The sequence below is a fragment of the Emys orbicularis genome, chromosome 5 (assembly GCF_028017835.1).
Source record: "Emys orbicularis isolate rEmyOrb1 chromosome 5, rEmyOrb1.hap1, whole genome shotgun sequence".
NCBI classification, from domain to species: Eukaryota; Metazoa; Chordata; order Testudines; family Emydidae; genus Emys; species Emys orbicularis.
In genome coordinates this window covers 142,625,150-142,652,363 of record NC_088687.1, presented here as the reverse complement: position 1 = coordinate 142,652,363, position 27,214 = coordinate 142,625,150, and the positions used below count along the sequence as shown (strand labels likewise).

Genomic DNA, 27,214 nt, shown 5'->3' with positions numbered 1-27,214 from the left:
TGGTGCCACTTGCTTACTGCGTAACCTCCAGTAAGTCACTTACCCTCTCTGTGGCTCAGCACACGCCGTCTGTAAGACAGGAGAAATGATACTGACCTCTCACAGGGTATAATTAGACGGTGGAACTCACTGCCACAAGCTGTCACCGAGGCCAAGAACAGTGGGAGGGGAGGAGAGGTAAAGCCAGGCAGAGGAAGAGTTAGGAGAACAGCTGAGCTGGACGCACGCAGCCCCTGGTTATCACCACACCAAAAGCAACATGTGCAGGGGGGGGAGGGATAGCTCAGTGGTTTGAGCATTGGCCTGCTAAACCCAGGGTTGTGAGTTCAATCCTTGAGGGGGGCCACTTAGGGATCTGGGGCAAAATCAGTACTTGGTCCTGCTAGTGAAGGCAGGGGGCTGTACTCGATGACCTTTCAAGGTCCCTTCCAGTTCTAGGAGATAGGATATCTCCATTGATTTATTTTAACAGTGGAGTGGCACAGAGAGAGCAAGATTCCCATATGTAAGCGTCTCTCGGCATCATCCTGCCAAGGAGGCTGTCATGATGCCTGCAGCTGGAGTAGCTGCTGAGTGAACCAGCCAGCTGTCTGGTAGCAGGAACCTCTCCGGGGTGCCCCAGGGACCGGACGCTGTTCTCAGAGATGCTGGCCAGTGCAAATCCAGAGAAATTCAATTAGCGTCAGTGGAGTTACCACCAAGGTAACAGAGATCACAGCCCGGCCCTTTGTATCAGCCTCTCAGCAGCGAGTTGCACTCAGCAATTTGCCAATTTCTCATTTTATTTACCCCGGTGGGACAGAGTGCTGAGAGCCAGTAGCTGACCCAGCACGCTGACCACTTCAGCAATAGTTAGGTCCACAAGGAAAGGCTTCATGGAGGTGTGGAGAGTACTTCATTGCCTAAGCAGACTGAGTCCCTGGGGGTTGATGAGCTAAGGAGCTGGGGAGGCTAGTTAAAAGCACAGGAAGGATGTGCAAGGAAGTGCTAGCAGAGGCGAAGAGCTCTCCTACTCCCCGGAGGGAGGGCTGAGGGTCGAAGGACACTGTAGTTAGACACGCTGCACAAGGATTGTGCTGAGGATTTGGTGGTGGTAACATCAATAAAACAAAATGCCCAGAGGTGTTGACTAGCAAGAAGCGCCCAAGACTCTAAGGGACCCCAGAGTGGGAGCGAGCCTGCCCTGTGACACCTGCATTAATTGGACTGGCTGGATTTACAGTGGTGGAAACAGGAGCAGAATTTTGACCCTGTGCCTAGAGCAGGGCTCTGATTCTCCTCGCCCGCAACCCACTGTGGGTCGGAAATGACTCCGGCTCCATTATGGCTGCATGAGAAGAATGAGGAGGAGAGAAGGAGGCGCAGGATGCTAACAGAGCACATCTAATCCTGTCAGAGACCCTAGAGCACATGCAGGCAGCCTGCCCCTCATGGGGGGCGTTCGTTCAAAAGGGGTTTAACACAGCGTTCTCGGTGCAAACAAGAAGCTGCTGACACCAACCCGAGACCTGCCGATGATCTCTCCAGAGAGGTGCCATGCCCTTTCTGTTAATGTATCATGGGAGAGCTGTGCTAAGCCTAGGGTTGCCAGTTCTGGTTGGACATATTCCTGGAGATTTCATCACATGACACAATCTTTAATTAAAGATTAATCTTTGATTCCTGGAGACTCCAGGCCAATCCACGCTAGGCCCCATCTTTCATAACAGGCAGGGATATTGGCACCTTGGCTTTCTCCTCCTCCATCCATCTTCCTTTTTCTTTCTTTCTTTTTGTTTGTTTAATAGAGTTGAGGGAGATTTGAAAGGGAATTCCTTCTGGAAGTCTGGCCTGGTAACGTTAATGTTAACAAAACACCAGCGACTGTACAAAATAAGCTTAGATTGAAGTGGGATGAAGGAAGAACATCACTTTTTCCATTCCCCGCTTAACCCCTGAATCCCTCCTCTGCTCCCTTCCCTCCAACCATCCTCTTCCTTCCCACAAAGAAACAGGGAGTTTAAGGTCCAGGGCTTGTGAACCAAAGAAACTTTCTGAAGGGGGAGGCCCGGCTCGCATCGTGTTTATTGTGAATGAAAGAATTGAGTGAAAAGCCAGTTGGAAAAGAAAATACCTGACACTGGCACATCTATAAAATCTTTAGTATTTATTTTCACTACCAAACACTAAATCAGAGCAGTCCGTCCACCCTGGAAACTTCGGCAAGGGGGTGGGGGAATTGAAAGGTATGGGGTGTTTTTCTTAAAGGAGCTGGGACTCAAACCAGATTTTCATGGGATTAAGAGCATCTGTATCCTGTCTTTTTAATTGTATTAAAACGTGCCTACTGTGAAAGATTTCATCCCAACTAGAAGCCAGACGAGTGGTGTTTTATATCCCGAGAAATATGGAGCATTTTATGTGATAATAAACACTTGTCTGTATTCTCAGCGGAGCTGGTAGCACTGACTATCATTAAGGTTGCCCAACACTTCCCATTACAAGGCCCTTTTTTCAGTTGCTTATAAATTTGCCAAATCTTAACTGTTTTGGCTGAAATTTTCCATGCTGGACGTCTGCCTCAGGCTGATTTTTTTTGTAAGTTTCTGCAAAAATGTTTTTTCCCCCCCAGAACAAGGTTAGGGAAAGAGAGGCATGTTGCAGTTTGTTTGTTTTTAATGACCATTTCATTGAGATGCTTCCATGTTTTGGGGCAAGGACTTGAGATTTGCCAGGGGGTCGTCATGGTGTCAGGGATGTGCCATCAGCCATCTCCGTGATTATACACCCAAATATGGCTGAGTTATAAGTCTCCGTTTGCACATGCTCAGTAGAGACTTGCTAGAGTTTGGCAGCTGAATTCTCTGAAGATTCCATCTGACTGAGCATGCACCAGTGCAGAGTAGCAGCGTCGCTGTGATGTTGGGCATGGGAGCTCAGAGTCGAGAGACTGTCCTGTGCTCTCAATATCCTTCTCCCTCCCAGTGCACAGGCAGCTTAATCCTGGCATGTCTTAACTTTTGCGTGCTTGCCTTTGCAACTACAGTGATCTAAGGTTTTTTTGTAATGTAGTTTAGGGTGGCAGCATCCTCTGAGCTGTGCTTATCACACAGAGATGTTACAGAGGCAAAGGCAGTTAGATTTGAGATACCACTGCTTACCCCTATATTTAGAGTAGGCAATAACTTGCAGTATTTCACAGACACTGTGCAGTAACCGATAGTAAATATTGACTTTTTAATGGTGACCACTGAATCACTGGCTTTGGACCCTGTCGCCCTCATGGCAATTAGCTGCACCGAACTGGAGTCTGATGGTTTTGAGGTTAAGATACTGGGCTAGTAGTCAGAAGACTTGTGCTCAATTTTTCTGATTTGCTGTTAATTTCTCTGTGTGATATTAATTTCTCTGTGCTGCAGCTATCCTGTACAGTAGTGGTAAAAATCCTTTCTTTGTCTTGCCTATTTAGCTTGTAAGTTCTTCAGGGCAGGGACTGTCTCTTCCTACGTATTTGTACAACAGTAGAGTTAGAAATAGAATCCAGGAGTCTTGACACCCAGTCCCCAGTGCTCACCATTAGACAAGAGACACTCACTGCCTTTGTATTAAGACACAAAACGGGGTTCTCTTGCAGCTTTAGAAGCCAGAAGGCTGCGGTCGCCCCCCACTGAGCCACCAACATATTCCTTCTATTCCTTTGGCAGCTTTCTGACTCATTGGACTCTGGTAGGGGGAAGGGTGGGGATCTTCGGTGTTATTTCACCCTTTATTTTGAAACAGGGGGGAGAGGTGGGAAAGAGTGAACAATCAAATAGTGTCTGAGTCCACCCAAATCCTTTCTCCTCTCTGCCTCCACAATGAGTTTGTTGTTTAAAATAAAACTCAGACCAGCTTTGAGAGGGGTGATTTCGTGTCTCCGGATTGACTGGGGAGAGAGGGAGTCCCTTCCTTCGGAAAAACGCAGCCAAAGACAACATGAGCAACAAAATGTTACAATGCGGACTTAAGATCTCGCTTGCTTTAACAAAGCATAGTTCATTAAGGGCGCTTTACACCGTTACAAAAATAAACCCTGCCGCACACACAAGGGTCCAAACAAAAGGGCTTTATAAAGACAATTCCCCCCTCTGTGTCCCTCCCCCCCCCCGCTTTTTTAAACCCAGGCCCAAACACATGGTTTTTTGTTTATTGTAATGGATTCTGCTGCCTTCCTTGTCCTGGAAAAAAGTGCACAAGTGGAAAAGGTTCTGCCCATGCTGTAGTGTAGCCCGTGGCATCCCAAACAGCTCAGCTCATTAAACACAGCTGCATCAGTTGGGAATTCAACAAAGGGGGGGAATACTCTAGGAGCGTGTGGGAGAGAGTGCGGAACACACAGCGCTGCTTAATCCGCCCCCCGCTTTCTGGTGGGTGAGTGGGTGAAGCCGTGGGCTTAGAAAGCTGTCGCTCTCTGGGTTGGATTCACTGGGGTGCTTACTCAGTCCTTTTGAGGTAGATACATTGATTTGCAAGCAAGTTAGATCATGAGCTTTTTGGGGTGGGGGCTGTCTTCTTTGTTGTCTGCGTGGTCAAGCACAATGGGGCCCTGGCCCCTGGCTGGGATCTCTTGGTGCTACCAGATAATGAATAATAACGTTTGCTCTAAGTTCTTACAGGTGAGACCTTCAAAGGCACTCGTCCTGCTCTGCTTCTCATGGAGGTTGAGAATCCCTTGGCCAAAATACTCTTCCCTGTTGTATTCCCATGGCACTGTGGATGATTGGGAGGCGTTTCTCTAGAGCTGGCTGCATTTCGGGGGAAAGTTTGGAATATGGACTTGGTGAAGCTGCTTGGGAGGGATGGTGCTATAGTGGTGTCAAATAACATGTTTCAAGTGTTAATTGCCTTGCTTGCTGTCTGGCCCGCTAGGCACTTCTTACCTCCTTCTCCCAGTCCAGCAGGCTAAGGGTGCAGGTCACAGTGGGACTTGTCTTCACACCTGATCTCAACAATGCACTGCACTAGGCAAAGGGGTGAGGCCGTCTGTCGCCTGCATGCTCAGCCATGGTACCTTCTGCCCCTTTTTGGGGCCCTTTCCAAGAAGCAAGTCAGTCTAGATGCTTAGCCTGGGGTTCTCAAACTTTTTTTTGCTGGGCTTCCTTTTGAAAATATTTCAGGCTGTGACAACCCCCACACCACCACTCTTGGTACCAGACATAGCATTTGCGGCATCAGTGCAGATCCTTCCAGAGCTAAGTAACCATGCCATGCCAGCCTTACTTCTGCGCTGCTGCTGGCGGTGGCGCTGCCTTCAGACGTGGGCGGCCAGAGAGTGGCTGCTGCTGGCCAGCCACCCAGCTCTGAAGGCAGAACTGCCGCCATCTTAGCCTATGCCAATTTACCCAATCTCAGTGGGACAGGGGTTCCCCTCCATACCCACGTGGGAGCTAGTGACTGTTCTGCTTCCCCACAGGGCTGCTGCAGTCTGACTCACCACTTTGTTAAAGGGTTATAAGCCTTGGTGTACTGGATGAGAAACGTAGACCTACCTCTATCTTCATAGCCAGCATTAATGACTTGTCAATTTTAAGGCCAGAAGGGAACCTTAGGGTCATCTGAGCTTCCACATAACACAGGCATCGTTTTTACTTCTGCCAACCCAGGGCCTCGGGCACAAACCGCACGTCTCTGCTGGCAGACCAGCTGCTAATAACCTTCTTACCCCGATGGGAGCTGAAGCCGCACTTCCTAGCATAGGCAGCCACTGTTAGAGCCTTTAAGCCATTGGAGCTAGATAATAGCATCCCCTAGCACTTTTCGTCCATAGATCTCAGAACACCTTACTAAAGAAGGTGACCATCATTACAGATGGGGAAACTGAGGCATGGAGTGGTGACTTGCCCAGGTTCATGTGAACAGCAGAGCTGGGTAGAGCCCAGGTCTCCTCATGCCCAGTCAGGTGCCCTACCTGCTGGGCTGTGCTGTGCTGCCTCAGGTTAGTTCTCAGTGCCTGTAAAGTACTTTCAGACGCTTGGATGAGAGGTGCTAATGCTACAATATATACACTAGATCTTTGGCCAGCAGCATTTTGGCCATTGTGGAGCCAGGAGAGATGGGAGCAGCCTAGGACTTTCTAGAAGACTGTAATACTCAGTGGCTCATCACTGATTTTGCTGCACCTTGAACCTCGTATTGTCCTTTCCTCCTGTTCCCGTTTCCAGTATGGACAGACATAGCCCTGTCTCTACACGCCTGTGATTTCCCTAACTCCCCACCTCCCTTCGCTGCAGATCCGTACGCCATCGTCTCCTTCCTCCACCAAAGCCAGAAGACGGTGGTGGTGAAGAACACCTTGAATCCCCTCTGGGACCAGACTCTCATCTTCTACGAGATCGAGATCTTTGGGGATCCCCAGAATGTTGCTGACGTCCCCCCCAACATCGTTGTGGAGATTTACGACCACGACACCTATGTAAGCGTTGTCATGCATCGTGCGCACCCATCCACAGGGCTGGATTAAGGCGTAGGCAAACTAGACGTGTGCCTTGGGCCCAGATTTTGGGTGGGGTCCTGATTTGGCCTGACCACCCCCGTCATAATGGAGGGGGGGCTGGGCCACGCCTGAGTGGTGCTGTGACCCATATGCACTGGGTCACAACGCCACTCTCTCAAATTTGGCCTGGCTGTCCCTCCGTCATGATGGAGCCCGGGGCCATATGGGGAAGTAGGGCCCAGATGTGTGTGTTTGACTAGGCCTGAGTGATGGGTTATTCTGTCCCTCTACAGCCGCTTGTGTGTCAGCCAGAGAGACTCGCGCTCTCTGTAACGGTTCATGGGCAATGACGTACTTTGCTAGGGCAGACTCCTCCTCATCTCTCGGCAACTCTCTTTGCGGGAGGGGGATCTGGTCTGTGGTTAGAGCGCTGCACTGGGGATCAGGAGATGTGGGCCCAATTCCTGGTGACCTTGGGCACGTCGTGTTCTTTGCCCTGGTGCCCCTGGTGCAAAGCAGGGATGGTGGTAATTGAATTCCTCCCACCCTTATTATTTTTGTTTAGATCCGAAGCTCTTTGGGGGCAGGGACTGTCTCTCACTAGGTGTTTGCACAGCACTTTGCACAGTGGGGGCCCTGATTTCAGCTAGAGCCTCTTGGCATGGCCTAAATATTACTACTAATTGCTACCTTGTGTTCCAACTGTTGTGACCCTTCTCTCCCTGCTTTGTGTTCTATACCCCACTCACATCTTCGCGCTATTAAGGCTGGAAGGCCCAGATGCTCAAAGAGATTTAGGCTCCCAACTTCCATTGTAATACCATTCAGGATCTGGGCTGAAGCTCTTTAGGGGCAGGGATTGTCTTTAGTATTATGTTTGTACAGCCCTGAGCGCAATGGGGGTCCCCTGCTCCTGATTAAGGCCTCTAGGTGCTACTGTAATACAGATCATAAAAACTGCCCAGCACTGCCGCTGCTTACTTCCTGAAACCCCCTCCCCTTCCACTCCCCCCAAAAATAATATTGGAGAAAACAGAAACCCCTATTCAAAGCCTAAATGTCATGCACGTTCCCATGGTCATGGACTTTCTAGCTTGGGAGTCCCTGCAGACAGTTTAACAGTGTGGCCAACTCTTGTGATTTTATTGCACATTGCTGATAGTGGGTGATATTTTACTCAAAGTGCCAGCTCCTGGAGTCAGGTGCTTCTGGGAGAATTTCACCTTTGGTTTAAAAAAATGTACGTTTCTAGCCATGATGGTTACAGAGAGAAGCTTAAAAACATGCCCTCTAAAGGCTCCAAAGCCAGAAGGCATATTTAAAAGCCCCCAGATTTATGATTTTAAAAAATCTCATGATTTTTTCACCCAATCTCATGATTGTTTCCCCCCGACTCCTGATGTTGGAATGAAAGGGGCTAGCCGTAGCAAGTGAGACAGGTGGGGGGTAGCCGCCTAAGCCAAGAAGTTGGACTATGTGCGAGGCCTCCGTGACCGCCATGACAGCCAATGTGTTGCTTTCAGGGCGCGGACGAGTTCATGGGCCGCTGCATTTGCAAACCCAGCTTGGAGCGCTCCCCGAGACTGTCCTGGCATCCTGTCGCTAGGGGGAACAGAAAGGCAGGAGAGCTGCTCGCCGCTTTCGAACTGATTCAGAGAGAAAAGGTGAGGCGTGGAAAGGACTGCCCCGGCTGGGTCCGACTTCCCCTGGAATTATGAGACCAGATCTCATTGGAATCTATGGGTGCTCAGCAGGGTCAAGCTTCTAGCGCGCAGGTGCTGGGAACCAATTTGGGCCAATCCATACAGGCCAGTCTGCTGGCTAAAATAGCTCTCCAATTGCTTGCAAGCAGCTTTAACAGATGCAGGATATTCCAAGGACGTGGGTCATCTCAGGGGTTCCTTTCCACAGTCTTGGCTGCCACGTTTAGGCGGGGCTGCTGCTGTCTAGCCCAGCAGCCACCTAAAGGGAGCCACTTCCTGCCGTTTGAGGCCAGCGGTTCCTTCATTCGGCTTTTGCGAAACCAGAGCATTGGTTGCCCCTACCTCAGTCTCTCTGACGCCTGAAGAATCCAGCTTATGGAGGCGTTGCTCGCGGCTCTAGAGTTAGGGCTGAGCTGGGATTCGGCTCCGTTGTGCTGCCTGGAGAACGCAGTGGATCCTCCCCACAGTTGCAGGGCTTACCCTGGGAGCCCGGAATGAGCTTCCGGAGGTTTGTATGTATAGATGGGAAGAGCAGGCTGAGCAGCAAGCGACCGAGTCGAGTGTCTGCCCTTTAACAAGCTGATGGGAAAGCGACCGGTCTTTGGCCCCAAACCAGTTGGGAGAGACTCTTCTTTGGCCCCGTACGTGCTTATCTTACCCCCCACCACGCACAGGCCGCCCCCTCACCGTCTTCACCTCCATGTGCTGTTCCACTCACCCAGGTTTGGCTGCTCCCTAGGATTGTCCCGGTGCCAGGGAGAGTGGGTGGGATGGAAGGCGAGGGAAGTGGCTGCTTCCCCAGGAAACGTTAAGGTCGCTCATTGAGTTCCCTCCTCCCTGCTGCTTCTCTCTCCCTCCCTGCTCCAGGATCTAAGCGGGGGATGCGGGAATTCAGAGCCGGGGTCTGCACTTGTGATGTCCTCATTACCAGCGGTGGGCTAAGGGACGTAGCTTGGGGCTGTGGGTGGGTACAGGGCATCCTCCACATAGGGTAGGCTCATGCGTGGCAGACAGTGGAAGAAGCAAGGAGGAGCTGTGCGGTAGGGAAAAACACCTTGGGGAACGAGACAGGCTGCCCAGTGCGTGGGCACCCCGAGCCAGCTGGCCAGTGAGAGCTATTGACCTTGGCAAGCGCCAAGGTAACATTTCTGGCCGGAAAGAACAGCGTGGGTGAGTGGCTGCCAGTAGAGGAAGGGGGGGATGGTTGTGTGGGGCCGATGGAGGATACTGAATCTGACACTCTCGTTGGCCTTGCCGCGTGTTAACGTCTCCAGAGATAAGGCAGGTATCTGTGACGGCGCAGCCCATGTTGACACAGTGGCCAGACCACATAGGTGCATATGAGCCGATAAAGGCTTGATCTTAACAGAGCCAGCTTTTGTCGCTCAGCCAGTAGAGACTCGTGCACTCTGATCTAGCCGTCCCAGGTTCAGTCCCCACAGACAATGACCCGCCCAGGAACGTGGCCTTACCATAGGTCCCCAGAAGCCTGGGAAGTCAGTTGGCTTTGCTGGGAGCAGGGCCTGGCTGTGAGGGTGTGAACGTTCTCGCAGATAACAGAGCAGGGGCTCTCTGGTGACTTGATGCAGGGATCATCCACTGACTGTTTGTGTTTTGCTCTCCACAGCCGGCTGTTCACCATCTCCCTGGCTTCGAGGTAACGCTCAAATCACAGTGACAACTCTGAGGGCCTGAAACACGCCCTCAACGGGCCAGATCCCCAAGCCCCAGCTCCTGCAAACTCCCATTAACGTCTGGGAGCTTTGCCTGAGTCAGGCTCCTGCTCAGTTTGATTTCACTGCTGACGTTCCCTCTACCATGGAGCTCAGCCCCTGGGGCTTGGAGCCCTGTGGCCCATCCCCAGAGCGGTAGTGTATGTCTCTGACAGACGCCAGAGAGAGGTCGCCGCTCTCTGTCTGCCGGCTGCCTGTCTCTGTAGCCCGGACCCCACAGGTTCTAGCAATGGCTGGGTTTAACCCTTTCATCTCAACACGCCATGTTAACGGCGCCACGACACTGCCCCCAGATCAAAGGGTTGTGGCGTCCCCATCAGCACAGCCGCCTTTCACTCCCTCCTTGGCCTGGCAGGTTCCATCTACCCTACCTACCACCCACTGCTCCTGCCCCCACTGGCATCTTCACCCACCCACCACCTTCTGTGCCCTTATACACTCCTGCTACACCTGCCCCTTCTCCCTCCATCCTCCTACCTGATCCCTTCCCCACTGCAGCCTCTCCTTTCTGCTCCACGCACAGCCTTTCCTGATCTCCCCGCTCCCTTCCCGCTCTCAGGGCCAGGGTACGCTTGACCTGGCTTCTCTCTTCCCCTCCATGGCAGCTGTGCTGGAGGGGAGGCCCCTGTGATGCTACCTGTGGGATGGAGAGGAAGGGGAAGCAAGTGGGGTTCCCCATCCCGGAGGGACAGTGCTGGCTGGGGTGTGGAAGCAGCTGGTTGGCAGGGAACAAGTTGGCTAGAGGGGGCTTGGGATTGAGGAGGCCTGGTGAAGCTACATACAATGTTTTCTTAGTCTGAGCATGGACAGCCAGGTTGCACCCCAAAAACAGATGCAGGAGTAATGTGTCTCATGCCCCCGATGCTACACGGGAGAGCTGGCCAGAAAATGAAAAAATGCTTTTGGAAAAACTTGAAATTTCAAAGTTGGTTCCATTTCATGAGGTTCAAAACAGAGCAATTTGTCATTTTTTTGACTTTCTTGGTAAATTTTCAAAATTTTAAATCTTCATTTATCTCCTTCCTATCCTTTTCCTTCTTGCCACTAAGTGCAATTAAATACATGATGTCCAGGATTTTATTTTCCCCCTAAACTGTTAGTTCCACCCCCCCAAACTTCTCATTTTGCTACTCTAAAATTGTTAAAAACTTCTCCACTTTTTGTAAAGAAAAAGTAAAAGAGCAGCAAAAGGAAAAAATGAAACTAACGCTGCCACCTGTAAAGCTTCAAAACTTCTCCAACTTTGGAAAGGTGGAGGAGTAGCAGAATGACAGCATTTCCTTTGGCTATTTTGTAACTTTTCTAAAGTTGAGGAAGTTTTGAAAAAGTTACAGAGTGGAAAAAGAAAAGAGAAACAAATAAATAAAAAAGCAAAAAATTAGGGCTGTCAAGTGATTAAAGAAACGAATTGCGATTAATTCCATGATTAAAAAAATTAATCATGATTAATTGCATGATCATGCTGTAAAACAATAATAGAATACCATTTATTTAAATATTTTTGGATGTTTTCTACATTTTCAAATATATTGATTTCAATTACAACACAGAATACAAAGTGTACAGTGCTCACTTTGTATTTATTTTTATTACAAATATTTGCACTGTAAAAAAGAAACAAAAGAAATAGTATTGTTCAATTCACCTAATACAAGTACTGTCGTGCAATCTCTTTGCCATGAAAGTGCAACTTACAAATGTAGAATTATGTACAAAAAAATAACTGCACTCAAAAATAAAACAACGTAAAACTTTAATCCACTCAGTCCTACTTCTTGTTCAGCAATCGCTCAGACAAACCAGTTTTTTCACATTTGCAGGAGATAATGCTGCCCGCTTCCTGTTTACAATCTCACCTGAAAGTGAGAACAGGTGTTCTCATGGCACTGTTGTAGCCGGCGTTGCAAGATATTTATATGCCAGATGCGCTAAGGATTCATATGTCCCTTCATGCTTCAACCACCATTCCAGGGGACATGCGTCCATGCTGACGACGGGTTCTGCTCAATAACAATCCAAAGCAGTGCAGACCGACATGTTCATTTTCATTTTCATTATCTGAGTCAGATGCCAGCAGCAGAAGGTTGATGTTCTTTTTTGGTTGTTCGGGTTCTGTAGTTTCCGCATCAGAGTGTTGCTCTTTGAAGACTTCTGAAAGCATGCGCCACACCCCGTCCCTCTCAGATTTTGGACAGCACTTCAGATTCTTAAACCTTGGATCAAGTGCTGTAGCTATTTTTAGAAATCTCACATTAGTACCTTCTTTGCATTTTGTCAAATCTGCAGTGAAAGTGTTCTTAAAATGAACCACATGTGCTGGGTCATCATCTGAGTCTGCTATGACAGAGCAGGGGATATACAATTCTCCCCCAAGACATTCAGTCACAAATTTAAGTAACACACGGTTTTTTAACGAACATCATCATCATGGAAGCATGTCCTCCAGACTGGTGGCTGAATCATGAAGGGGCATACGAATGTTTAGCATATCTGGCATGTAAATACCTTGCAATGCCGGCTACAAAAGTGCCATGCGAATGCCTGTTCTCACTTTCAGGTGACATTGTAAATAAGAAGCGGGCAACATTATCTCCCATAAATGTAAACAAACTTGCTTGTCTGAGCGATTGGCTGAACAAGAAGTAGGACTGAGTGGACTTCTAGGCTCTAAAGTTTTACATTGTTTTGTTTTTGAGTGCAGTTATGTAACAAAAAAATTCTACATTTGTAAGTTACACTTTCACGATAGAGATTGCACTACAGTGCTTGTATGAGGTGAATTGAAAAATACTATTTATTTTCTTTATCATTTTTACAGTGCAAATATTTGTAATAAAAATAATCTAAAGTGAGCACTGCACACTTTGTATTCTGTGTTGTAATAGAAATCAATATATTTGAAAATGTAGAAAAACATCCAAAAATATGAAAAAAATTTCAATTGTTATTCTATTGTTTAACAGTGCGATTAATTGCGATTAATTTTTTTGAGTTAATTGCGTGAATTAACTGTGATTGACAGCCCTACAGAAAACCCTCAAACCCTAGATATTCATTTTATAGCGCTCAGAGGTGAAAAGAAATAAGGGGAAAAGTGGGAGAAAGGGACAAATAGAAAAAAGTTACATTTTTGAAATGCGGAGATTTTCATTTTTGAGGAGAAAATGAACTAGTTCAGGGAAATGAAAACTTTTCACAAAAGTTTTGAGTTGTGAAAAAAGGCAAGTTTTCACTGGACAAAGATTCAAATGACATTGGTTTTGATCAGCTCTATTATGAGCAGATGAAATATCAGCGAATGATAGCCGTGCTCTACATGTATGGGGTCACCTCTCTCTTCAGCTCTGAGACCCGTCCATGGCCTCCTGCCCCCTCTAGGAATCCCACAGCTGCATTGGCCCTGTGCAACAGGGCAGCTTGCCAAGCGCTGGGGCCTGGGGACTCCCTACCTAAAGGGAGAGAGGGACTGAGCTAGGGGCGAGAGAGCCACCCTGCCCCTGTTAGCCTCCCTTTGTGTACTCTGTAGGAACTCCACAGTCTCTCTTCTGGCTCAGAGCACCCCCACCTTGGGCTGGTTTAATAACAGAAATGGTTCACGCAATCCTCAGCGTGCAAATCAAAGTCCCTAACCCTAACACGAAGGGTCACAGTCAGTGCTGGTGCTTCTGCCACACACACAGCCCTAGGTCTGTCTGGATCCGCTCCACCCAAAGCAGCCAGTCCCAGCCTTTTCTGGCTGGAGCGCTACCCTTGACTTCCTCTCCCAGGCAGCCAGAAGCCCCGATCCGACCCAGGTGTGGCTCCTTTGTAATCAGAGTTGGCTGGCCCAGGCCCTCCAGCCCTTAAAACCAAGCCATCCTGTTACACATGCATTACGCTAGGCAGCTTGCCGTACGAGCGACTGGCTCTCAGATGCATCGTTGCCTGTATTGCCCTGAGCCATAGCATCAGCATTACTTTCATAAAGGGGCTTATTTCCAAACGACTGCAGGATGTTTCCTGCGGTGCAGAGCGTGCATAATGCTATTTTAATGTCCTTTCTCTCTTCCTCCTCCAGAGCGAGCTGTCCGCCAGTCTGGATGAGGTGAGCTTACCGTGTCTGCAAAGCTGTTTGTCTCTTCCCTGTATATTTAGTTATGATTTTATAGCAATTCTGCCCAGCGCGGGCAAGTGATCGTTTTGATGGGTGAGCCCAATGAATAGCATTAGCGTTTTACTTCTGTTAGGCACCAGAGGAAGGATAGGTACGTGGATTTTGTGCCTGATCTGGGATAGTTTTCTAACAGCAAGGCAAGTAGGGTGAAATTCACTGGCATGATGCCTCTGCACCCTTCAGGATTAAGTGGGTCCTAAGTGATGCCTGGGCTTTGTGCTGGGCACCTGGCCTGGGGTGAATTCGGTCCTTAGTGAGGTGCTGACGGGCGTGAGGGGTTTGGGAAGTTGCAAGGTGGTGGTAGCCGGAGAGCAGGTCAAGCTGTGAAGTTTAGATCGACAATCCCCAAGATGTGGAGTGTTTGGGTCCGTTGGGCTGCCTTAGACTCGCTGCAGTGATCAAAGGCCAGACACACAGTTTGGTCCCAAATTGGAACTGTCCCAAAACGTGAGCGTCCCTGGGTCTGGTGATTTGGTTCTGGCCCCCTATAGAGCTAGGGAGCTAGCTGCAGAGTTCATGGCCTGAGTTTCCCCAAAGTGTGGGTGATCTTTAGATCTGGTTTGGGCCCATCGCTAGTTGCAAGAGGAGTTAGAGTTAGATGTGCCTCAGTTCACAGGCCTGGTCCTGTCGCTTAGTCAATCAAGGTTCCTGCTCTTGGATCCCTAGATCCTGGGTTCGCTTTCTGTAGCTGACCCTCCTGGTTACCCCACACTAGGGGGTGTTGCATTTTCATGCATAGTCAGTCCCAGTGTAAGCACGTGCAACTCTGCTGGGCTGAACAGCTGCACCTGCTTGCACCAGGGATGAAACAGCACAGTCCACATCATCACTTTTGGTTCCCTTTTTCAACAGCCTCAGCAGACAGGCCAAAGAGCTGAGTGGGGCGTGGAGATTCCCCTTTCCCCCTTCCCCCCCGCCCCCAAGGGTAGGTTGGGGCACTGTTTGGAAACAGAACTTCCATCTTGTGAAAAGTTTTGAGTTTTCATCCCAAATCCAGGACAAAAACCCCAAACAGCTGGAATAGAAATTCCACAAGGTTCTGTTTTGGAAGCACTGGTGGGCAGCTGGTCACCTGGGGAGCTGGCCACCGAGGGAGCCAGCCAGCCAGGGAAACTGGTAGCCCAGGGAGCTGGAGACCTGGCTGCTCAGGGAACCCAGGAACCAGGCAGCCTGCCGACTGGGCGGGTAGTCTGGGAGCTGGGAAGTTGGCCACCTTGGGAGCCTGGCAGCTGACCAGGAGGGCTGCAGGAGAAGTGAGAAGCCCAGGGAACCGGGTGGCTGGCAGGCCAGGCTTCCATCAAAAGTTTCAACAGTCGACCCATTGTTGCAAAATGTTTCACTTCTGTCTAATCAGCATTTTCCAATGGAAGAGTTTTGACCAGCTTCATTTTCAATCCAGCTCTTTTCCCAAGCGCCAAATACCCCTGGGCTCGGTGCTTCCTCTCTGGGGGAGAGGGACTTACCCTCGTGCTTTGCAGGTGCTGAACTGAACTCTGCCAGGGAAATGTAACCATCTCTTTGCTTTTTCTCCCCCTTCCTCCCCCACGGCCATTTCTGGGATTGGCGCTCCACAGCTGGGCACACCTGCCTTCTTCTACGAAGGGCTCCTGCAATGGGTACCATTCAGTCTCCAACCCTTGACCCTCCCGTTCCTCTCTGCACATGGCTGGGGACTAAGCAAAGTCCCAACAGAGCTTCCCAGTGTGGAAACCAGCTCCTTCCCCACTGGAGAGACTGTCTGGCCTGCCCAGACCAGCCAGCCGAGCCGCCATGTGAAACACCCAATGGCAGCACTCATGTCTGTGCTGAATTCTCCACGGCCCTTCCTCTGGGGAGTTTTCTCACCCACGTGGCCAGTGTAAATGGCCACCCAATGGCTACGGGAGAGCCAGGCCCATGGTGTTAATGATGGAGCTGAACCACAATTCTGGAGCCAAACGGGTGCAACCTGGCATTGTGCCATTGGAGTTGTGGGTCAGATCACCAGCAACTGCAAATCAGAGTTACTCCATCAAAGTCAATGGGCCAGATTCCCACCCGGTGTAAATTGGTATTGCTCCACTGGAGTCACTGGGGCCAGATCCCCAATGGGTGTAAATTGGTGTAGCTCCATTGGTGTCAATGGGCCAGATGCCCCGGCGGTGTAACTTGATTACAGTCCCACTGGAGTCGGTGGGCCAGACGCCCCGGCGGTGTAACTTGATTACAGCCCCACTGGAGTCGGTGGGCCAGACGCCCCGGCGGTGTAACTTGATTATAGCCCCACTGGAGTCGGTGGGCCAGACGCCCCGGCGGTGTAACTTGATTACAGCCCCACTGGAGTCGGTGGGCCAGACGCCCCGGCGGTGTAACTTGATTACAGCCCCACTGGAGTCGGTGGGCCAGACGCCCCGGCGGTGTAACTTGATTACAGCCCCACTGGAGTCGGTGGGCCAGACGCCCTGGCGGTGTAACTTGATTACAGCTGCAGTGAAATAACCTGGGCCAATTGTGCACCAAGGGAGAGTTGATGAGAAGGAAGTAAATTGCCTTGTCTCTGTCAGGCCCGATCTGCATCTGCTTCCCAAGACGTCTCCTCCCGCATAGGGTTTTGCTGCATGTTCCAATGGAAAAGTCAAGTCCCTGCAATCTCCTGCATTAAAACGGCCCCAGCCTGTCAGCAAACCCTGCCTCGATGCTTTTCACACCTGTTTCTTCCGATGGATGGAACAGAGGGGAAACTCTGTTTGGTGACTGCTTGTGCCCTGCCCACGGCTCTGTAACCCCTTTCACCGCATCCCCACCCATGACCTGCTCGCTCATCTTTTCTCTCCACCTGCTCCTGACAGAGGTTAAAGGTCAAAAGGCTTGTAGATTCAGCAGATGGAGCACCCCTGCAAACAGTGCTGGACGGGAAAACTGTTCTCACCAGATGGGATTGTTGGATTTTTAGGGACTTGGCTAGCACCAGTCACCTACTGACATTTCAGGCACAGCTCTGCCACACTCCAGCGCTACCACTTTGCCAGTGGGCTTAGCCAGTTATTCTTTAATTCATGGTTTTGTTTCCTCTCCCCTCATTTTGCTGTCAGATTTTGAGTCCAAAATCTGAAAACTCAATAAACTCACCCAAAGCCACTGAGTTTGCCTGGTTCCAGGTAACTGGCTTGCTTTCGGGCTCCTCAGCTCTACTTTCAGATAAGCAGGCAACACTTTCCTCTTAGTTTTACTCTTCTAGGGTCTTTAGATTATTTTTCCTTCTGTTGTGAGGCTGGCCCTGGCACAATCTTCCACTTATGGCTTCTTCTCTCGTCTCAGGTTCAGGGCGGGAGAGTGCTGTATTGGATGCTAGGCATCCGGACTTCTGGGTTCCATTCCCAGCTCTGTCATTCAGCCTGGACAAGTCGCTAATGATCAGAATTTCAGAGGAGCTGTAGTTCCTGTTGAGTTAAATGGGAGCTGCACATGCTCAGTTCCTCTGACAGTCAAGCCACTAACTATTCTGCTGCTCAGGTTTACCCGTACAACTGGAATCTCATTCCAGAGCTGTCTCAAAGTGGGGGACGACTAATACATAATGGGGGAAGGGTCTGACTCAGCAGAGCATTTCTAGATACGCTTAGCTCCAAGCATGTGCTTTAGGCCATCCCTGTTCAGCAAAGCATGCGAGTATATCTTTAAATCCAATTGAAATCGATGCAACTTAAGCACCTGCTTAAAATTAAGCATGTGCTTAGCTAAACAGGGATGGACTTAAGCACGTGCTTAACGTTAAGCATGTACTTAGGTGAATTGAGGTGCATGTTACCGTGCTGCCCCTTAGTGACTGTTCCAATGAGGATAAGAGCCCTACTACTAGTGACAGCTAACGAAGATTCTCTGGAAATGGTGGAGGCCAGAGTGCCAGGTACTGAAGTTCCTGGGTTCTATCCCCACTGATGACTATGGGTACATTACACCTTCTGCACTTGTAGAATGCTCATGGTGAAACCTTGGGACCCTAAAGTCAGACACCTAAATAAGTGCCTTGATTTCCAGAGGAGCTGAGCTCCCACCGGCTCCCATTCAAAAGTTGAGGGTCCTCAGTACTTCTCAGGACCAGACCTTGATCTTTGCCCGTGAAATGATTGCGTGTCTCCAGGTTGTAAGCCTGGGCTACTGTGTATGTGCAGTGTGACTGGGCAAGCCCAAGACACTCAGGGACAGGGGTGGGTGGGGAGATATTTACTATCTGCCCTGTGTTGAAAGCCAGATGCTCCCACAATCCTGCCTGCCCCAGAACGGAATGAGCAAAGTCTTCCGCTAACCAGCTGCTTTGATTTGGCAGCTACCAGCAGTTGCGAATGAAAATCACAGCTCAGTGTGCAATCAATCCGATATGCCACCAAGAAAAATGTCTATGTAGTGCTTTTAAATATATAAATATAAATCTGACCCAATCCTATACTTGAAATATATATATCCGCTTAATTTAATGCAATAACACTGAAGCCTGGAAAGAATGACGGCCTTCTAAATTAGTTCCCACTGCCCTCGGTTGAGGAGCGCATTTTTAGAGATTTTGCTTTCATTCCCATTTTTGGTGACTCTGAACTCAGAGACCAAGGTCAGGAGGAACCAGAGCTCCACCCATGAAGGTAAAGGCGGAGAGCTGGTCTGCAGAGAGCAGTCTTGAAACTAGAGCTCTCCTCCCCGGATCTCTCTGCGATAGGAACTTTAACCTCTCACCTATCCCCTCGATATATTGTCATCATGAAGCAAAATCTCTCTCTGTGTCTTTTACACTAACTGTTTTATCTGTGTATTGTCTTGTGGCCTTCAGCGTGTCAGCCACCAGGTGATACTGCCAATTGATCTATTGGATATGGCTGCTCCACCAATCCCCCTTCTGGATGAGAACCGTTGACCTATCTCAATCCGCCACCCACTGCAGTTCCAGTGGATCCCTTAGTCTTCATTTCTTCTCCTAGACTATTGGGCAGCATTGCTGGCATAGAATGGTTGCCGTTGTCTCCTGCAGAAGTGACTGCATTTCAGCGGTGGGCAAGCGATCCCTTTAAAGACCTAGGGAACAAAACCAACATGTAACAGTAGGTTATTGTTTGCTCCAGACACTGAGGCAGGCGGAAAGAAGTGGTTTGCACGTGACATTTCTCCCCATCAGCCCTTCTCTCTGACTAGGAGCTAGCGGACTCTGAAATCTGTGGTGGGCGCCGGGGGGAAGGGCAGCGATAGGAGGTGCATGATCTGTGGTGGCTGTAACAACCTGAGCTGACGTTCTCCTTCAATATCCCCTTGCAGTCTGCAGACTCGGACCTGCCCTACCCTCCGCCCCAGCGGGAGCCCAACATTTACATGGTCCCGCAAGGGATCAAACCGGTGCTCCAGCGCACCGCCATGGAGGTGAGCGGTTCGTAGATCGAGTCTGAACTGCACAACTGTGCATCACAGACCCTTACAATGGGGGGCTGCTGCTGAAGAGTGGTTCTCCCTGGAGAGGGGGCCTAGTCTTAAAGCCTTCCTCCCACTCTGAGCATGGCCTCAACTGACCCATGGGCTTCCCTTTGATCATATAGTCCTGTCACATGACTGCCACCTGACCCTATTTCCCAGCAGGACCTCCTGCTTCAGCTTAGCCATGTGATCCTTTTGGGAGAACGAGGAGTCCCAGAATGCCTGGCCTCAAAAGAGGCTTAAACCCTTACAACAGGGCAAACTGGCCCTTGGCCACAACTACCCTTAAAGGGGACCGTTCGCCGTGTGGTCAGGGCAGCCCTTCAGAATTAGACTCTCCTCTCCCCAGCTGGAGAGAGAGGAGAATCAGATCCTTGGGGGTGGGGGGTTTCCTGGTGCATCTATATCAGTGCAAAAAATGCAGTGTAGACAAGGTTCTTATCTGTCATCTGCTGTCACCGCCTCCCCTCATCCTGGTGTCCTTCCTCATCTCCTCTCATCTCTTCACCCTGCAGATCTTGGCCTGGGGGCTGAGGAACCTGAAGAGCTATCAGCTGGCCAGCATCACCTCCCCCAGCCTCCAGGTGGAGTGCGGAGGCCAGATGGTTCAGTCCTGTGTCATCAAGAACGTCAGGAAGAACCCCAACTTCGACGTCTGCGTGCTCTTCATGGAAGTGGTGAGGGCTCCCCCCCTGCATGCCGGCCACCCGGCTCGCAGAGCTGCAGCTGCCCCCGCTGCCCGGCAGCACTCTGCTGGGTTAACCAGCGTGTCAGCTTTCCAGGCGTCCCGCCTTTTAGCTCTGGACATCGGAGCCGTTCCCAGTGGGAATGAGGCCACCCTCTTCCCGGAGCAGACTGCAGCAAGCTCAGCCAAGATGGGGGCGGATCTGTATTCCCGTCCTTGATTGCTTAAGCTCACGCATGCTCCTAGAAGTGGGAGATTGGGGGTTTGCTGTCGTTTACCAGCAAGAGGATCTAATGACCTACCACCCCAGTCTGTGATTCTGAATTGCAGCGCTGCAGTAAACTCATATTCTGCCCCAAAGTTAATCAGCCTGTAAGCAGCTGGAATAGCTTCGCTGAATGTCAGGCAAGGAACCGTGGATCCTAACCATGCTCCATGGGCCCTTTGCTCCAGGAAGTGCCCGTTGATCGCAGCGCACATGGGTTAAAGTGCAGTGACGTGAGGCTGTGAGTTCTGAGAAGAATCAGACCTTCAGAGGTATTCCGGTGCCTCCTTCCAACTGAAATCCAGGGGAGTCTGGTGCCGGAATACCCCAAGCCCCTAGTGAGGAGCTCTGACATGACTCTCAGGGCCTGCTCTGTGGGGGTTTAGCCCATTGGGTTGAAAGGGAGCAGGACTGGGTCCCTACGTGGTGGGCTGAGGGCTCTCTGTGTCTTTCAGGAGGTGCTCAGACCCCTGCTGAATTGGGCTTTTTCTGAGAGACTGAGAGTCTTGCTAGCCTGTTTTCCCAGTGTGACCTGCCTGCCTCTGTCTGCCGAGAGAAACGATGGGTGACGCTTTGCCCTGACGTACACCCCCCTTTGGTGGCATTGCACAGGGAATAATTAAAGGCAACATTTGCTCCAGCGGCTCAGAGGGGTGTGAACAGCCTCCGCCCAGCTCAACACTGTTAACTCGGGTGTTTAACCAGGACAGTCTGAACCACCACATTGTTGGTTATCTGCTGCGCACATTAGCAGAAACACCCAGCCCTTCTGGGACTGTGGGCGGGGCTTGGGTTTGTGGGAGGAGCTTGAGGAGAGCATAAAGCAGCCCGCTTTAGCTCCAGTCTGTCTGCCAGACGCAGGGAAGCTGCCCTTTGCCCCTCTCCCCGGCCACGCAGTGCTCAGTGTGCTTCCCTCGCTGCAGCGCCTACCCAAGGAAGCTCTGTACTGCCCTCCTGTCATCATCAAAGTCATCGACAACAGACAGTTTGGCCGAAAGCCCGTGGTGGGCCAGTGCACCATCCGGTCCCTTGAGGAGTTCTACTGCGACCCGTACAGAGAGGAAACCGACACCCCCGAGGAACAGCCAGGTACGGGAGGGGAGAGGCTCGCTCCTTTGTCCTTCTCCCTTCCCTGCTTCAGCCACTGAGGGAAGCGGGAGACACTGTGGTCGAGTGGACAGAGCACAGGACGCTGAGCCTGGAACTCTGTGCCTCTGTTCTCCCGTGACAGCGCGCCGGGCTTTGGACAGTGCAGGCCTGACTCACCTTGGTAGTCAGAGCAGGTGGGTCTCATCAGGAACAGCGTAGGAGGAGACTCAGTCTGTCTGAGGCCAGATAGAGCCAGAGGGAAGGGCAGTGAGAAATCCTAACCAGTCCACTGAGGAGATGCCTCTCTGTGCCTCGGTTCCTCATCTGCAACAGCGGGATGATAGCACTTCCCTTCCTCGCAGGGCGTTGTGAGGATAAATACATTAAACACTGAGAGGCGCTCAGGTGATGGAGGCCAGATAAGTATCCTCGATAGATCCATTGTGCATGGTTGGCAAGCCACAGATTTACATTTTCCATCAGTATGTTGGGAGCAATAATACTTATGAACAGGGCAATTGCCAGATTGGATCAGACTCCAAGGTCCATCTGTTCCAGTATCCTGTCTACGACAGTGGCCAGTCCCAGCTATTTCAGAGGAAGATGTGAGAAACCCCTTAGTGGACAGTTACAGAATAACCTGCCCCTAGGGGAAATTTATTCCTGACCCCTATTAGTTAGAGGTTGATTTAGCTCTGGAGCATCAGGGTTTATCTCTCTATTATTTGCACTAATGTAGCTGTGGATGCGCTCATTATTCCTGTAAAAATGCTGAATCCCATTTTTGAATCCTGCTGAGCTCTTGGCCTCAGTGATACCTAGTGTCAATGAGTTCCACAGGTTCTCAAGTCTCATTGTTTGGTGAATCATTTTGGGATTGTCCTCAAAGGGAGCCAATTAGTGCCGTTTGTGCTGTTGGTTTTGTGAGATGCTTTTAGTGGTACTCCCATTGATGCTTGTGCAGTAGCAAAGCACAACATACTGTGGGTCCTACATAAACAGTGGCAATGTGTGTATAAATGTATATCAGTATAACAGGACTATAACAGGGTTTAAAAGAGAACTAGGTAAATTCATGGAGGTTAAGTCCATTAATGGCTATTAGCCAGGATGGGTAAGAAATGGTGTCCCTAGCCTCTGTTTGTCAGAGGGTGGTGATGGATGGCAGGAGAGAGATCACTTGATCGTTACCTGTTAGGTTCACTCCCTCTGGGACACCTGGCATTGGCCACTGTCGGTAGATGGGCTGGATGGACCTTTGGTCTGACCCAGTCTGGTCATTCTAAAAAAATTCTGAAATTGCTCAGGGACAGGGTGGTAGATTAAAACATTAAAGAATCAGATGGACACAATCTCAGTGGATAATAAAGTTAGAATGTCGGTTCTCAAGCTGCTGGGCTCTGTGTTCTGTGAAGCATCAATTTCCTAGTTAGTTCCACCCTTCTTCTCTTTGCAGATGAGGTGAGCCTCACCCCCAGAGACGACGTCCTCATTGATATTGACGACAAGGAGCCTCTGATTCCTGTCCAGGTAGGGAAGGAGTGATAACGGTAGAAAGAAAATAGGCTTCTCCATCTCTTTGGCAGCGGAATACAGCTGGGGTTGCTTGGGTTTGGGGCAGGGGGCAGGGCTTTGCGATGTATTGTGAACTGTCCCGACTCTGCAACAGGGCACATTGCACCTGATAAACAACCTTTCCCTTCACAGCTTCCAACATCTCTGAGTAGGGACAGGTGTTTGGTCCCCCAGAGCAGGACAAAGGATCCCAGCCTCCTCCTCCTTCCCTCCATTTGAACACAAGACAGGGGTGGTGGGGTCGATCAGGCCTCCTCTGCTGGAGGCATCAGTGCCCTGGCACCTCCCTGCTTAAGGAAAACCCACTCAGGCTGGGCTACCAGTGAAACTTAGTCATTTGCAGGTCTACAGGGGCCAGGAGGAGACACTGACCAATAGGGAGCCAGCAGGCCAGTTAAGAAGGCTTCCAGCGTCTTCTGAGGGGCAGTGCTGAGTGGAGCTAGGGCAGAAGCGGAGTTTCCCGGCACTAGCCCAGAACGCCAGGGCCAGGTCAGGATCCAGGCTTAAACACTGCAGCTGAGCACTCATGTGTGTCTGTTAGCTTAAAGGGGCAGCCAATTCTTGAGCTTGGTTATCCTTCACTGATGGTCTGGGCCCTTCTGCTCCGGCCTGGCTGCCACAGCCGCAGGTAGCTTCCTTGCTGAGCCTGTCCCTATACTGAATTATCCCTTTGCCTCTCACACAGGTCCCCTTGGTTAGCAGTTGGTTGTTGCTCTAGAATAAAGATCTACAGCAGCCTATTATCATGTGTATTCCAATAGCCCCTAGAGGGTGGCTCCTAAGATCCCGGCTCCTAAGACCTGCGTGCTGTACATACACCTAGCAAGTGACACACCCGGCCCCGAAGAGTTTACATTCTGAGTAGATGAGACAGATGCTTGTCACTTTACAGATGGGGGATCCGAGAAACGGAGTGGCCCAAGGTCACATAGGGAGGCCAGGGTAGAGCTGGGAGCTGGACCCAGGTCTCCTGAGTCCTATGCCAGTGCACAAAGCCTCTCTCTTTTCCTGGCTAGCCCGTCTGGGCGCCTTTAGGGCCCAGCCTAGAATTTTGTGGTGGTCCTTCGCTCAGACTCCTTCTTTCTGCTGTGCCTGCACCCACGCTCTGGCCCCCAGACTCTGACTGCTCCCGCTGGTGGAAAACAGCAGAATGGTCATTGCACCTAAAAGAAACGGGTGGTGGATTTCCGTCCAGTGGGAACAAAGGACAACTCCAGCCTTTTTCAGTTTTTATTGGCTTTGCTCGATCGGTGGAGCTGGAAGCAGAGGTGCAGTGTTGATAGCAGCAGCGGCTGCTGATTGCCAGATCTGCGGGGACCAACCCTCTGTCTCTGGCTGTTATCTGAAAGGGCAGAGTTTTCAGAAAACCCAGTTCTGTGCGGGTAGCGACAGGCTGTGGCATTTTCTGGGATTACAGAGATCAGGGGGATTTGACTCGCTCTAGTGGAGGTGCCGAAGGAAGAACATGTTGCTGTTTCCCCTTCCCGAGCTGCCAGTCTGGCTCTGCTCACTGGCATTCCACCCATGCACATGCGGTCGAGAAGACTGTGGTCTCCAGAGGGCACCATTTATGAGCTCAGCTCCCGAACGTGAGGCTTCCCAGCTCCGTAACCGTTTGGCCTTCTTAGCTGCTGTCGAACATGTGCAAATGGTTAAGCCTGTGTGTTTGAGGCACAGGGTTGCATGTGAACTCGATTGCTAAGAAACCCCAAGATGAGGGGTTCCAGGAAGGTCAGTGGAGCATTTTAATCGGCTCCTGCTTTCCCCCCTCTGGTGTGCTAAGCGCCCGCTTTGCCAATCCCGCAGATTCCTCACTGCCTACTTTAAAGAGCCCCTGATGCTGCACAGAATCCTGGGAATGGAAAGCCCTTGTTCCTTGGAAACAATGCTGCTTTTTTACAGTATCTCTCTTCTGTTTCTCATCATCCCTTGTGTTCCGTTGCTATGGAAAGCAGGGTCTCCCATTTCTTCTGTTCCTGCCACTTGTTCCTCACCTCGGCTGGGTATTGGTCACCTCCTCCTGTAATGCCCCTGGGGACTCTGCAATCCAGTAGGTCTCCTCCCCCTAATTTATAGGATCCTCCCTGGAAATGGGTCCACACCGGCACCCCAAGATCAAACAGTCTCCTGGAACTTTGGGGAAGTTCTGATCCTGGTTTGAAGATGAACTTCACGCTTCGGTTCCATCTCAATCCTAATTCACCACCCTCTCTATGTGTGCATTACGCTGCTTCCCCTGCTGCTAATGTGGCATTTTAGTGCAACCTACCCACCAGTGTGTGTCATGTGTGCTCGATCCACAGCATCTCTGCACACCAGGGCCTTTGACTAGGTGGCTTGAAAGTTTGGGTCAAAGTGCAGCAGTAAAAGTTGTCGGCATAAAACTAGACTCCTTGCCGACGGCTCATCCCTGCTAATCCACACCCCTGGCAAGGAAGCCCATTGCAAAGGGCTGAAATTTGCAAAGCTAGAGAATAAGGGTAACATTTTGAAATGCGGCTGCCCTAAGATTAGGCTCCTAAATCCACGGTTAGAAACCTAAATAAAAGTGGTTTGGCGTCTCAAAAGTACTGGACACTCACAACCACTGAGTGTGGCAGGGGCTCAGAACCTGTGAAAATCAAGCTAAATATGGAGCTAGCAGATGAACTTGACACCCAGATTTGAAAACGTTGGTCTAAGTGAACACTCATAATCAAAGGGGGCGGGGACGACCCAAAGGATCATGCGATAAAAATGTACTCGGTTCTCTGTTTGCCATTTGTGGATTCATTTGAATTATTTATGATAATGTTTCTCAATGTACCAGGAAAGGCACTGGAACATGTCTTGGAAAAGTCTGAAAGTTTATTAATAGGATACTGTGATGCTCTGCTGTTCAGGAAACCCAGAGCCGTAAGCCACTGTGTGAGCAGGGGTGAGCTTTGCTGGGGGCTAGACTGTGTGTCCGCTCCCTGCCACACTGGACGCTCATGGAAATAATTCAGTTTTGCTGTCTCCAAAGAGCCAGTACCCACACCTGCCTGTTGGCTGAGCTGTGGACTCACTCTTTATGTCAATATAACAGTACGGCATGGGTTACAGTAAAACTAAGAAAAATGCCGTATTAAAAAAGAACAGTGTTTTAAGTGACACTAGGCAAGAGAAAAAGAAATGGGTATGGTTACAAACAAACAAAAATAGCATGTTTTCTAGTGCCCAAAACTTGATCCTAGCAAGCTATGGCTTTGCCTAAACAGCTTGCTCACTTCCATCAAGCTAACCGCATCTCCAGCCTTTCTTGGTAAGAGGATCCAACATTCCCAGAATCAGAGGGGGCTGTCCCCTAGGGTCTAGATAACTAGAATGTCTTTTGGCTCCCCTGGTATTTCCCAGAGACCATTGTCTTGGCCTCGAGAGCCAGGAAGAGGTCGTGGGGTGCAGACTCTGTCCCCCTGTATGCTCGCTAAGCTGTTTCCTCTGCCTCCTGTTACCTCGATTGCTTTGTTTACCTTATATGTAAATGTACTGCCATTGTTCATGGCTTACAAAGCTTGACTCAGACAGGTAAATACACATTTCTTTGTGTAAGGCAGGCTTCTTTATCAAGTCTGCTCCCCAAACATATTGTAGGAACATATTTCCAGCACATAACATAACTCTTTACACACCATCCAGCCGTACATCACATACATATATTCATGACCAGCGTGCCACCAGTTTTTATATCAGAGGGGTAGCCGTGTTAGTCTGATCTGTAAAAAGCTACAAAGAGTCCTGTGGCACCTTATAGACTAACAGACGTATTGGAGCACAAACTTTCGATGGAACCGAAGCATGAAGTTCATCTTCAAACCAGGATCTGAATCAGAACTTCCCTAAGGTGCCAGGAGACTGTTTGATCCTGGATAGGGTTACCATATTTAAGGTTTTAAAAAAGAGGACACTCCACGGGGCCCCGGCCCCGCCCCAACTCCGCCCCTTCCCCAAAGTCCCCGCCCCAACTCCGCCCCCTCTCCTGAGTGCCCCGCATTCCCCCTCCTCCCTCCCAGCCACGCGAAACAGCTGCCCGAGCGCTACCGGCTTCACGGTTTGCCGGGCAGCCCCCAGACCTCCAGACCCGCTGCGCCCCCGGCCTGGCGCTTCCC

General features: G+C 50.4%; 1 protein-coding gene across 1 annotated transcript in view; it reads left to right on the top strand.

Moving 5' to 3' along the window:
- The window catches only part of DYSF (dysferlin), a 266,283-nt gene that overhangs the window by 152,572 nt on the left and 86,497 nt on the right, over window positions 1-27,214 (top strand). Inside the window, exons 32-39 of the mRNA XM_065404742.1 lie at window positions 6,249-6,430; window positions 7,975-8,115; window positions 9,782-9,816; window positions 13,947-13,971; window positions 19,321-19,422; window positions 19,989-20,150; window positions 21,347-21,512; window positions 22,969-23,042. Of these exons, the coding sequence (XP_065260814.1) occupies window positions 6,249-6,430; window positions 7,975-8,115; window positions 9,782-9,816; window positions 13,947-13,971; window positions 19,321-19,422; window positions 19,989-20,150; window positions 21,347-21,512; window positions 22,969-23,042 (887 nt within the window). The remainder of the gene's footprint in view (window positions 1-6,248; window positions 6,431-7,974; window positions 8,116-9,781; window positions 9,817-13,946; window positions 13,972-19,320; window positions 19,423-19,988; window positions 20,151-21,346; window positions 21,513-22,968; window positions 23,043-27,214) is intronic.